This window comes from Aspergillus tanneri, assembly GCF_003426965.1.
Source record: "Aspergillus tanneri strain NIH1004 chromosome Unknown AapTan_4_pilon_pilon_pilon, whole genome shotgun sequence".
NCBI lineage: Eukaryota > Fungi > Ascomycota > Eurotiomycetes > Eurotiales > Aspergillaceae > Aspergillus > Aspergillus tanneri.
Genome location: NW_022984631.1, coordinates 1,088,010 through 1,100,720, shown reverse-complemented (window position 1 = coordinate 1,100,720; position 12,711 = coordinate 1,088,010). Strand labels below are relative to the sequence as shown.

Here is a 12,711-nt window from a genome sequence, read left to right as displayed (position 1 = left end):
AATTGATAAATGGATGACTAACCAAACTATACCCCAGCACTAACCAGATCAAGTAGTCTTCTCATCTTCGTCTCAGGTTATTAACAGGAGTTAATCTATATCGAATTCTTTCCTCCTCATCCACTTGAACCTCAGATTCTCGAACCCTTGACTAGAAAGAACAAGTCCATATACAACTATCAAGCACACACCGATTCTCACACCTTACCTATCACCTTTATCTACCCACCTACCTACCTACCTACTTACCCAGCGCGCAAACCTCGCACGACCAGCAACAGGACGACAAAAACACACTCCCTCCCTCCCTCATTCATCTAGAGAGTTAAGCACAGGGAGATAATCATGTCCTCCCCTCCACAAGAACCCTCGCAAGAACCCTCCCAGGAACCAACCACGCAACAATCAAAATCAAAATCTACCCTCACAATCCTAACCTACCACTGTCGATTCTGCAACCATCTCCTCTTAGCAACAACACAGAAACTATCGACCCTTCCTCGACGAAAAGAACCTGCCAAGGATTCCGCACTCATTCTCCCCCTCCTTCTATCTCCCTCTCCCTCTTTGGACACGACTCAAGGGAATGACGGCAAAGGCTCCACGGAGAATACGACAGAAACGCATCAAAAACACTATACGATTCTTTTATCCACTGCATTGCCGGAACGGAAAGCGACCCTGGTGCGAAGGGAGGATGGGTTCGAAAAGAGACGGTTTGTGCGCTGTGGGCGGTGTCGCGTCGCGGTGGGGTACTTTTTAGATGCGGTGCATTTCCCCGTGCAGAAGGGGCGAATAAATGAGGAGGATGGGGAGGATGGGGAAAGCGCTGAGGATAGGGCCAAGGTGGTGTATCTACTGCCTGGCGCATTGGTGGACACGGAGTCAATGGGCGATTCTGTGAAGACGCTGGCGATGGATAGGGAGTGGACGGGGTGGATCCCTTAACTTGCAGGCTTGACCTTATATCTAATTCTTCTGGCCATGGACCTAAACCACGCATATACAATAAATACATTATAACCTAACTAATACGCTCAAGCCAACAACTCCTGGCCACTTCAGTGGGCGGAGTTCGTTGTAAGGAGAAGATCATCAAGAACATCAGGGTATCGTGAATCATTCAGTTGGCCAGAATAGTACGGACGAGGTCTGTTCTCGTTAGCCACAGTACATTTCCTTTACCAGACCAACATACCGGTGTAGTTGATCTCGCCAGAGCTGGTATCAACAGCCTTCAGGAGCTCATCGACTTCTTCATCCGACATTTTCTCACCAAGGTTCGTTAAGACTAAATGGTCAGCATCGCGTTGTTTCCGACCCGGACAGACCAGGAATAGGTAACCCACTGTAGCGAAGCTGTCCCACTCCGATAAACCCAGTCAAGTCCTTGTCGAACACCTGAAAACCGCGACAGTATTCGTCTGGCTCGCCGGGTTCGCGGAAACCTCCCGGTCGGTTGAGAACCTTCAAGAAGGAGTCGAAGTCAACTGCCTCCCATCAGCTTTAGCCTATCGCGCAAAGCTTCCTGTATTCTCCAACTTACAGTCTCCTCCAACGCTCTTCTCCAGGTCCGCAATCTCCGCAAGGGAAGGGTTTTGACCGCATGCGCGCAGCAAATCGCCGAGCAACTCCAGCGAGACCTTGCCCGATCCGCGGCGGTCGAACAGCGAGAAAGCTTCCTTGTAATTGGTTGAGGCCTGTTCGTGATCGTGTTTAGGTGAGTGAGACATTTTGATCAAGATGTAATGACAGTATGGCACGGATATCAATCCACAAAGAATGAAAATGAAGATGGGTTGGGGAGGTGGAAGATGAGGCCATTTAGGAACAAGGTGCAGGCGAACCGGGGAAAAGGATTGGAGAGGGGCGAATTCCAGCTGAACCACGGATGGCCGCTCCCCACGCAACAATGTCTCAACACGTTCACGGGGAGATTATCGGTCGTTTCTGGGGCATTTCAAGGACCCTCTGTGTATCGGACGGGGGAATGCAAGAGCTCGCGACAATCAACCAAAGAGACCAAGGCACGTACCATGTTGATGATGTGGACTTTATTGTCTTTGTTAGGGTTTCCAGAAGCGGTAGGGGATACAGCGAGGGATGGAAGACAGGGGCACACAAGGGGGTCAATGGCACACCAACGATCGATAAACAATGGGATGGAATGTGGGAGAGATTGATTAATAGATCTGGAGAAAGAGAGAAGGAGAGAAGCAAAGGGGTTTCACTTTCTGGTCTGGTCTAGTCGGGGCGGCTGCCCGTTTGGGCGGTTGTTGTGGTAACCGGTGGTGGCCTGAATTCGCGGGCGTTCATCCAAGAGCTATAGCACTAGGAGTACATTTAAGACATAGAAAGCCAAAGACACTATTTGCCTCCTAGTGTCATAGCATACACAACCCAAACTACCATACATAATCCATCACCGAGTGTATAAACATATCCCGTTCCCAATATCGGGCACTCGGGCCGAAGTTTGCAGCATAAGTAGCTCTATCTTCAGTTCTGTCTTCAAATCCATTCCTTCCATAATTCAAAGCAGGACATATCTGTGAGTATCGATTTTATACGGATCATCCTCATGTCCCCTAAGGCTTGCCGGAATAGTATCTTTCACTTTATCTTGATCGTAGATGTCGAGTGCCCAGAAGTATGCCTATCTTAGATATTAGCCACTCTACTTTACACAGTTACTTAGGTTAGATGACTCGGGTTATACCTACCTCTAAAGATGGGGAGGGCGGAGGACTTCTGCCAGATCGTTCCCAGCCTTCTTCTGCGAGCTTCGTTTGCTCTTCAGGAAGCGATATAAGTGCTGTTTTCTTATGCTAGACAGCAATGAGCGCAGGAAGACTAACCCTTCTGGCTATGTACTAAGATGAATAAAGTCTTTTAGAGTGGCACCGTGTGCAGCGATAAGATAGATTTTATGCGAGTCATGGCTATCCCCTGAGAAGTATTGTACGCTTCGAATACTTTGTTGGCGTTGTGTTTTTTTCATTTTTCATTTTTTCTTCTGTGACCTGGCAGCTCTCATTTGGCTATTCGCTAGACTTGGCTGGATGGCTTGTTACACATCTCAACAATGTATCCCTGGAGAACTACTTCCAGACGTACATTTGCAAACCTCTAGGAATCACGGGCTTGACTTTCCACGAATGAGGACATTCGCGCCAGGCTGGCAGTCTTCAATCTCCGGGAAGGCGGCATAAATCAATTTGCCACCGCGGCAGACCCAGCTGGTCAACTCTCCTAGATACCAAGTCGCGTGTGGCCTGATCCAGTTATCGACCATTACGGAAGATGGAGGGCATTTACCAGCGGACCATCAGTTTTAAATGAGCTTGCTTCCATTTTACGGGAGGATGGAAAGATCCTGCGCACTGGGAAATAGAGGACAAGTTTAAACATCAGTTATCAGCCTTTCAAAAGAGATGTTAAAAGAGATACTCTCCGTGCGGGAGGTCAATAACTATCTAGGTGGGACACCTTATGGGCCGCAGAAACCTGGGGACTCGGCGGACTAATAATATTGGGAGATTAGACCACAGGACAGAAGGCTGGCAGTCTTCGGTGGGTCGGCCGGCCGAATCTATTCTGGTGGATTGATCACAAAGCTGGTTTGTGCGGCCTGTAGGCGAGTCAGTTAGTGCCGACAGGCGACCTGCAAAGTGTTGAATGGGCAAGCAGATTCGAGCAAGAGATGTATGTGAGACTGGAGAAGTCTCACTCAGAAGCGTGAAAATGGTAACTATACCATACAGACCAATCTAGTCAAGAATCAGTGACTTTGCAGTTAGTTCAAAACCTTTGATATTTCTTTGTAGCTTTTATTTATTTGAAACTAACCGCAATATTATTGTTCTTTTGTGGATGTTTACTGTGTTTGATAACCCGTGGGTCGTGAACTCGTGATTTCTCTACCATCACCATTCCACCAAGACTATACCATAACTAAAAAAAAAGCGTTTAGGTTCCAATATTTTAGCACCAACCTAAGTAGAGAGTCTAACATCAAAATATTAGACTAGCATAATGAAAGAGATTATTATATTTCAAACTTTTAGTCAAGGGTTGATCCCAGCGTATTGCCCAGACCAACAGGCTAAGGCCTTCGCTACTGTATGAGGCGCTAGATGCGACAGACCTTTCGATCAGTCGTAATGCAAAGGTTTGTTGTCACTAGGCGCTAATCTAGTGGTAAACATTTGACCATAAAAAGATACAAGACGACTCATCTAGAATGGCTAGATATTAAGTACTCAAACCCCTCACCAGGCTCAAAAACGAGGGGGAGCGTGGCGCTCTGCAATAGAGGAGCAGTATCATCTATTTGGGAATGTGACCAATTGAGGTACACCAACAGGCAAAGTTAGGATTCATAAACTAGTATGAGATAGCTGACGAGTGCATTAGGAGGTGTCTAGACGGCAGGGGGGGGAAACGTCAACGTTAATGTTAATGCTATTCTGAGGATACGGTATATAGATAGAAACTAAAGGGGGAGATAGGAAATTTGGGAGTGTCTGTGCTAACTAACTGTAGTATTATTTTATTGTTGGCTGGTACAGAAATTGCGTTTTCCGTGCCCTCTTCAAAGCCCTTGAGAATTCGGAGGTCTTGAGTTCAACAAGCGCAGTTGAGACATCGTCATCAAGGCCAAACAGGCCTCGTTCGACGCATTGTAGCGTCGCGAGTAATAATGAGTTTGGTGCATGAGGCTATAGTGTGTGTCGCGTCAAGTGTGGGAGGCCTCAGCACCTGGTTTCAAAGACGCATGCCAATGGCATTTGTGTAGTGAAGCTTGTCTGCTAAGGGGTTAACATTAGGTTCTAAACATGTTTTTCAACATACTACTTGTATCAGTAGCATGCAAGATCACAATGGGAATCTCACCTGCTGCAACAGCTGCCTCGATTCTCTGTTCCAGTGATGAAGTCAAAACGCGCCTCCCTAATCTACGGTTTCGTCGCAGGGATATAAATGTTGGAACTATCAAGAAGGTCTATACAAGAAGAAAAAAGAGGAAAAAACATCAGTCTCGGCATAAATAAACTGAAGCGGGAGCAATTGATTAGATAAATAACACCAATGATAATTAATGAGCTACGCGTATAATAGCATACTCGGTAATTCAACACGTTAACGGCCGCAATGCTCCCCGCAATGCTCCCCGCAATGGCTGCTCCACTCCCTACCACACGGTCACTGCAGGTCAAGCCGAAGGTTTTAAGGTACAGACTACAGATCCACTGCAGGAAGATCCAAAAGCATAGCTACTAGAACTGAAACTAATACCACTCCACATGGTCGAAATACTTTAGCTCCATGGCCTAGGTTAAATTGTCTTCGAGGAGAGTTAAATAGCACAGATAACTGGAAACGAGCTTTCCTTTTGGCATTAGATTATACAGGCGCATATACTTCTCTGTTTGGTTTTGGGTTGGTGCTGTGTTGGCTTGCGGCTAGTGAGGGTTAGTATTTATATAGGTTGTTCCACTCCCTCCCATAATTTGGACTTCGGGAACGAACGGCCTTCGATCTGGCAGCATTGCTATAGGTACAATCTTCCAGAGGAAAGCAGCACTTTAGATGCCAGATTCGCAATCAGTACGCCTACTAGGTGCTAGGGAAGAAAGAATGGTCGCAAAGCACAGAATGTGTTGGCCGTCCTAAATAATATAAAATTGTAAAAGAAGTTGACCAATGTTCAAATTTGCCCTTCTAGTTGGGTGCGCTTGCGCCTGGAGTTTATACACAATTGGGGCGAACACGTGCATTAATGGAAATGCAATTAGGACTGGCAGGATAACTATGCTAACTCTAGTTTATCGAGGAGGAACGATAGTAAGCCGCAGGTTACCTTTTGACGCAATCATAGTATTAACTGAGATATCCCTACACAATGAGACGAAATAAGCCAGAGACACCGGGATAGTACACAACTTAGAAGGTAGCAGGTGTACTAGTAAAACTAAATAGCGTGAAAGTCCTCCTATACAAGGTAGATCGGCTGCGAATTAGGTAAGAAAATCACAATAACTAATCCTAAGAAGGGGCCAAGATAGGTGTAGAATTATTTCTAGATTAACCCTTGGGATTCCCAGTGGAATCCCAAACGGATACATACATAGAAAGAGGGGTAGACCAGAATACATGGTTCCCCGAAGACTCAGAGGGATGGTTGTCCCATTCCGAGACCGAAGCCCAATCGATAACAAATAGGGTAATGTTCTATTTAAAAGATAAAGTTAACAGGTTCTAAAGGCAGTTTTCTATTCGCCAGGTAATATACAGACCTTATAAAATGTAGCAATAATATCGAACTTAGTAAACCAGCAGGCTTGGGATATATTCCAAAGGGGGTTTTAAATATATATTAATAGGTAATGATTTTTGACTGTAAGTTCGTTAAGGCTTTGATAGTCCACACAGAAACAAATTCTCCACCAGGCCTTTTTACCAACAGAACTGGGGAGGTTGCAGGAGACTTGCTAACATGGATATCGTTTTTTTTTTAAAAAAAAATAGGTCTGTAATTGGACAGATCATCATCTCCCCTCCTTCCCGGGATAGATACTCGCGTCGGAATATATACGCTAGTCATGGATGGACCACCCCATGCCACTTATGCATATAGGATCAGGCAGGCAGTCGATGTTCGGCTGATGCATCTCCGACTTGGATGCAGAATAGCCAAAAACAGCAACAGCATTGTCTGCTGATGAAGACGCTGATGTAGTCTTATATATGAAAAAAGGTAAACTAGCTGACACTCTGAAGTTATTGCAAACCAGCCTGTGCACCAGTGCGTTGGTTACGTGATCTCTGTGTATAGGTACACAATATAATCCTGGAATAAGGATGCGATAAGAGTTTGTTTTGAGCAGCCGACTCAATGTCGCAGATGCCTAAGTAGTGCACCAGGGAATAAAATGCTATATTCTTGTGCTTGGACCTTTGAAGTTTGCACCTTTTTTGAGGGGATAAATTAATGAGACTAAAAATAACAGCTCCTTTTTATTCATCCCATATACCAGACTGTATAGGGGCGATGCTTCCTTGCCGTTGGCATCCTTTGTAAGTGGGATTCGGTGGTCGATACCAGGCCGGTGTCACCCCGGGAAACAGAAACAGTATACGTACGGAGATGTGCTTCAATCATGCTCGCAATTTCTCACGGCAGCTTCCCAAAAGAAAGACACTAGTTGCCTCCTGGTATCATAGCATACACAACCCAAATCATCATGCATAATCCATCGCCAAGTGTATAAACATATCCCGTCCTTCAGACTCCCTGGACCTGTACAAAAAACCAAAACACCCGTCCTAGTAGGGAATCTAATAGCCACATCTGAGAAACAGTATACATATGAATACCTATGTTTTTCCATCACCCTCGCAATTTCGCAATGCAGTTGCCCAGCAAATTGGCCGCTTCCGTCAACAATTCCCACCGCGTGTCGATAAACCCGTCGCGCAGGATCATCAATAGCCCCAGACACCGATTGCGTCCTTGCATCCCTTGTAGATCATTGGGAGACTGCACGCCGCCCACGCGCTGCAGGAACTCTTGCATGTCGTGCCGTTGCTCTGCAACGGTCGTCAGTGCCGGCGGCGAAAAGATCGGACCATCTAGGGCAAACCCATAACACCAGACCACTAATGCCGCCACGTAGATTACCCACGGTCGGTTGAGGAGGTAGTCATCACGTCCCGAATAAATATCCTCGTCCTCGGAACCCCCGTTCAACAAACACTCGGACAGGAACTTCAAGGCGTAAAAGGTGGCGTCGCGGGCCGAGGCTTTGGTGGCCCATCGCTCGGTCATCTTTTCACGAGCGGCGCTGTAGTCTCTTGGTGTGATGGACCGTCCCATCAGTCGACCGGCGCCGGCATAGATCTGACAATCGACAACGTCTACATGCGACGCCATATGGGCAAGACCGTGCAGTACATCGCGCGATTCGAATACATTGTCTTCATCCAGTGGATGCCGGACCCGATATCCACCGCCGAACGGTGGGGATCCAGTCTGTCCAAGGGCCTCGTCGAAATCCCGCCGCCAGTTATCAAAGGCCCGCAGCAATGCCGACCGCCATTTATCTCGGCCTCCTAGCGCCTGTGGAACACCAAGGGAGCTGACCTGCAGGTCCCGCTGGTTCATATGCCAGCTGACACTGAGCAAACCCGCCATGATGATGGTCCGCCCGAAGGCGTTCGTCCGCACTCGTTGTCCGTTAAGAGTTCTTTTGAGCCCGTCCAAAAACACGACCGGCTTCACGCCATTCGCATGCAGGCTGGACTGCACACGCGCCACTTCGCCCGCGCTGGTTGCCGACCATAATGCCTCATCACACGGCAACGGCAGCCGAAGCTCATGCGCGACCATCTTGGCGGAGTGTCCAAACATGGTGGCATGAGTCGAGTCCAGCACGAAGGCAGCAAACGCAACCCGTCGGGTGGCTTCAGTCTTGATCCAGTGTGTCCAGGATTCGTCCGCCACAAAGTCCGGTGTCATGGTGGAGCCGGTTGCTGATCGAATTTGTCGGTCGTCTCTCAAACTGGCCGGGGAGTCAAATGCAGAGCGGCCGATCAACGAACTGCCACGACGCATCAGTGTCAGTGTGGTGTCATGGTGGATGTGCGCCCGCTCGTGGAGAGAGCGAGTGGAATACATCTTCTCGTAGACCTCTAGAAGCAGCAGGGCCTGGAATACCCAGAGTTTAGCTGGAGGCCGAAAATCTGCATCCATGAAGATCTCCCATCGAAGATGCCAAACGATAAAGTTCGCCAGCTCGGAGGCTGTCTCGGTTACCTCGGGACCGTGGATGCGGTCCAGTGTTGACGCCCCGATAGCCATTACTGCCAAAAGAAGGAGGTTGGGCGCCTGGTCGGCGACAAAGGTCGGGCGATGCAAGATGGGTAACTGCGAATGAAAGTGGTACCAGTATGATCCGATGTACGTCTGCATCATGCGTAGACTCAAGACGTGATTATCGTCGTCAATGTCGCCCTCCATCAAGGCGTCCTTGCGCTTGGCCACTACTGAGTACGCCGCCTCATTGAACCGCGTCGCCATAAGGTGTAGCAGTTCCTGACGCTTGTCCTCCGACATGATAGCGCGCGGCGACCCAGGATCGAGGATGCTGGTGACACTCATGGGGTGCTGTGAAATGGCACCGCCCAAGAACGTCCCATAAGCCGGGTCGCTCATGAAGAATTGATTTTGAAGCTGAGCGGCATCCAGATAGCTGGGGACCATGCTTGTCCTTGATGGATACGCAACTGATGACGATCCCGCGGGAGGTTCGTTGAACAGCCACGCGGTGAAATCATCCGCCATGGCAAAAGGAGACCGGTTGTACGTCTCACTGCCGAAGATCGGATAGACACACGAGGCGAGCGAGTCGAATCCGGTGTCCCCAACTGTTGACCCGGACACCATCATGCCCGACATTGAATCCAGCGCACTCAAGCTCGCACCTTGGGCTAATGGAGCGGGCTCTGAGGACGTTACCGGCGCGAGGGATATATCCGAGTATCCATTGACAGACATTGACAGGCTCGCTTGGGAGCCGTATGCAACCGGACTTACAAGAGTAGAACCACTTAGTTCTGTTGGGATTGAGAAAACGGTGCTCGGGTCTTGGGATTGTACAGTAGATGTTCGACTAGGCTCGGACATCGAAGATCGAGGCTGGGCTTCTTGACCAGGCTCTCCGGAGCTGATCGACGTGGTCGCTGAGTGCCGACCAGGCACTGCGACATGCGACACTTTCTGCATAGCGGGCGGGCTATAAATTTGGTTGGGTGGAGAGCTTTTGGCGTGCTGCGAAGCCAGTTGTTGATAGCTAAACGCTCGGTTCACACCGATCGATGGGGGAGAGGAGGATACGGCGATATGTTGGTTTGCATGGCTGTTTGCCCGGGAATCCACCAACCCGGCTGTCAATGTCCGGCTCGACGGGAAATCGGCAGTTGGCGAAACGACTGTGGGGGGTTGAGAGATCGGAGGACTGGTGTTCCCGGAGGCTGTCTGGGAGAAGTGATCGCGCTTCTGGAGTTGGGACCCCTGAGTTGTGTGTCGTTCTCGGTGCCGGATGCACAGATCTTGTCGCACAAATGATCGATAACAATCGGGGAAGTCACATCGATAGATCTGCTTGGGGGCATCTAATGAGAGTCATCAAGGTCCAAGGATTAGCAATAAGTTCAACGATATGAATTTGTTGAGGAAGATGATTAACATACGGTTCAGCTGATGGCGGTATAGATGCTCCGCACGAGAATAGCTCTTCCCGCAGCCTTCAAAGGTGCAGTCGAACTTACGATCGGAATGGGCCTTGCGAGCCCTCTTCCGCTTTCGTGGAGTTGCATTGATCGCTGGATGGACCGTCTCGTTGTCCGAGGTGACTTCTATTTCACTGCGTACTCTGCGGTTGCCTTTGGGACCCTGGTCTAGTCCACCCATGGCGCTGATCACCGAAGTCATGGTGACTGACTGGGATTGACCGGAAGAAACTAAATACGCTGATCCTAGCTCTCCCGGCAATTATTTTTCTTTCTTATTTAACTGCAACTTTTATTTATATCTTATTCCCGTGCGTCGAGACCTGTGCCGATACCTGGGAGACGACCAGGAGAAATCTGAGTTTTGTTGGGTTTGCCCATCAGAACCACGGCGAAGTTCGCGGGGGCCCGATGACCAAATTCGAGGCTTCCAGGCTAGGGGAGGAACCGAACTAAGTGGGCCATAGGCGCGTCAAGTAATGCGTTGTCGGGCGAGCAACAAGTGACTGGGGAGAACAAGAAGGACAAGGAATAGAGGACCCCGTGGGGAAGAGGCGGAGCGGAGATTTTCCTTTTTTTTGCAGGTCCGGGAGACACGGCACACGGAGAGAACCAGCGACGACGGAGGAGTGATAGAAGAATCTCGGCAAAAAGGGGAGTCAGGAAAGATAAAGATCGGAGTGGGCGAAGGAGAAAGAAGATGCACCCTAAAACCGGGACAGAATGGGCAGATGGCCGATTTCTGATGGGGTGAATTGGAGGCGGGAAGCCGAAGAGGGGAACCAAGTTGTTGGATGGGGCTTAACAGTAATTATAATTAATTAATTTAATCAGTGGTGACACAATGACATGAGGCCCCTCGACGGTCATGCAAATTAAAGGCATAGAGAAGTGGCATAGAGGAGAGAAGTAAGCCAGAAGGAGTGGGATTGGGATATATCTATGCTCGAGGCGTTGAGAATTGCTTTGTTGGAGACGATCCGGGTGGGGCACGAGGAACTTCCTCTTTGGCGATTCCGATCAATTCAATCCAATCCACCTCATGTCATCGTTTAGTTTCATTCAGGTGAATCCTTCTGTACTGCCCTTTTTCCTCGGATGGCAGCCTCACCACGGGTTCCAGACCAGACCAGAGGTCATACGGAGTACATGCTTGTACGGAGTACCTACGGGTACAGGGATCGTCTCCGCTGATTAATTAATTTCGGTCTGTATAGAAGCATCCCAGAACCCAGCTAGAACAGGCGAACGAGTCCCCGTCACACCGGAACGCCCTGATCATCGAGATCCAGTCTGTTCATCTCCAAGAATCGCGAACAGAGACGACTAACTGGTAACCAGCACGACTATCTAGACGTGAATACAATGTAGACTGCGGTACCAGCGGTAGACGGTCTATACTGAGTCTTTTCCTCCATTGGAAGTGACAGTCGATGCCGAGAAGCGATCGACATCCAGTTCATCCAGATGAAACACGCCTTTCTTGGAATACCGACTGGCCATTGTACCTATAGCAGTGTGGAACGGAGTCTACGGAGTAGGTAGGTACTTCGGACCGACGACACGCGCACCTGCATGCACTCCAGGACTGCACGAGTTTTTCCTGCTCGTCAGTTTCTTTTCTGTTTTGCGCCAACAATCTCCTATGACGAGGCAGCGGGTGACAATCTGGTCCGTGTCCGTCCATTGATCATAGGTCCCTTCTAGTCCGCCACCATTTGGGATCGTCGGTGGATGGTGTCTTCCGCTATTCCCCAGAACCAGAACCGCGGAGAAGGATGAATAGAGGCCGCGCTGCGATAAGGGCCCAGTGTACTCCATATTACGCGTGACAATGACTAGGTCGATCATTATCTTGGTCTTCTTGGTCTCCCGGCATTGGATAGTCTGTGCTGCTTATCCTATGGACGAGACCCCGCCCAAGCTACCAGCTCTTCGGGACAAATCATCCAGACAGGATCGAAATCTATGTAGAATGTGACAAGGAATTCGAATTATAGGTCAATTTTGAGTTGTCCATCCTTGTTTGAGACCAACCCCAAAGATCGACATGCATCCACCAGTCCCAAGCCTGATGCACGTACTACTTCGTACTTGTACAGCCATGACCATCTCATCTCCATAGTTAAAATTAAACCCATCCCCAAGAGTTCACTGGGAATAGGGGGGAAAAAGCAATTCTTCCACGCCAACATTGTCCGCCACACGCCCATTGATTGGCCCTTGAAATTCCCCTCTTTCACTCGAATCAGATCTCATTCGAGAAGGAAAATTGCTCGTCGTCACGAGACCCTCTTGCCAAGTTCCGTTCTTGGCTCTTGTTACTCTCTTCTTGTTTTTTTTTTTTCCCTTTTCTTTTCTTTTTACACGCTTGCCGATGTTGCCTACCTTTTCACCTATCGCCTGCCTCCTTAGTAC

General features: G+C 48.9%; 3 protein-coding genes across 3 annotated transcripts; 1 reads left to right on the top strand and 2 right to left on the bottom strand.

Annotated features, from left to right (window-relative positions):
* Positions 1-345: 345 nt before the first annotated feature.
* On the top strand, positions 346-948 carry ATNIH1004_005568 (uncharacterized protein; the record flags this gene model as incomplete). The annotated part of the gene is made up of 1 exon (XM_033570222.1): positions 346-948. The coding sequence occupies one exon, from the start codon at positions 346-348 to the stop codon at positions 946-948; it is 603 nt and encodes a 200-aa protein (XP_033426254.1).
* A 175-nt stretch (positions 949-1,123) lies between these two features.
* Positions 1,124-1,733, bottom strand: CDC4_2 (putative cytokinesis EF-hand protein Cdc4; the record flags this gene model as incomplete). The annotated part of the gene is made up of 4 exons (XM_033570221.1): positions 1,124-1,152; positions 1,199-1,291; positions 1,350-1,490; positions 1,547-1,733. 4 exons carry the CDS (start codon positions 1,731-1,733, stop codon positions 1,124-1,126), a joined length of 450 nt encoding a protein of 149 aa, XP_033426253.1.
* A 5,660-nt stretch (positions 1,734-7,393) lies between these two features.
* On the bottom strand, positions 7,394-10,495 carry ATNIH1004_005566 (putative C2H2 finger domain protein; the record flags this gene model as incomplete). Its single annotated transcript, XM_033570220.1, has 2 exons — positions 7,394-10,176; positions 10,255-10,495. The coding sequence occupies 2 exons, from the start codon at positions 10,493-10,495 to the stop codon at positions 7,394-7,396; spliced, it is 3,024 nt and encodes a 1,007-aa protein (XP_033426252.1).
* Positions 10,496-12,711: the final 2,216 nt, after the last annotated feature.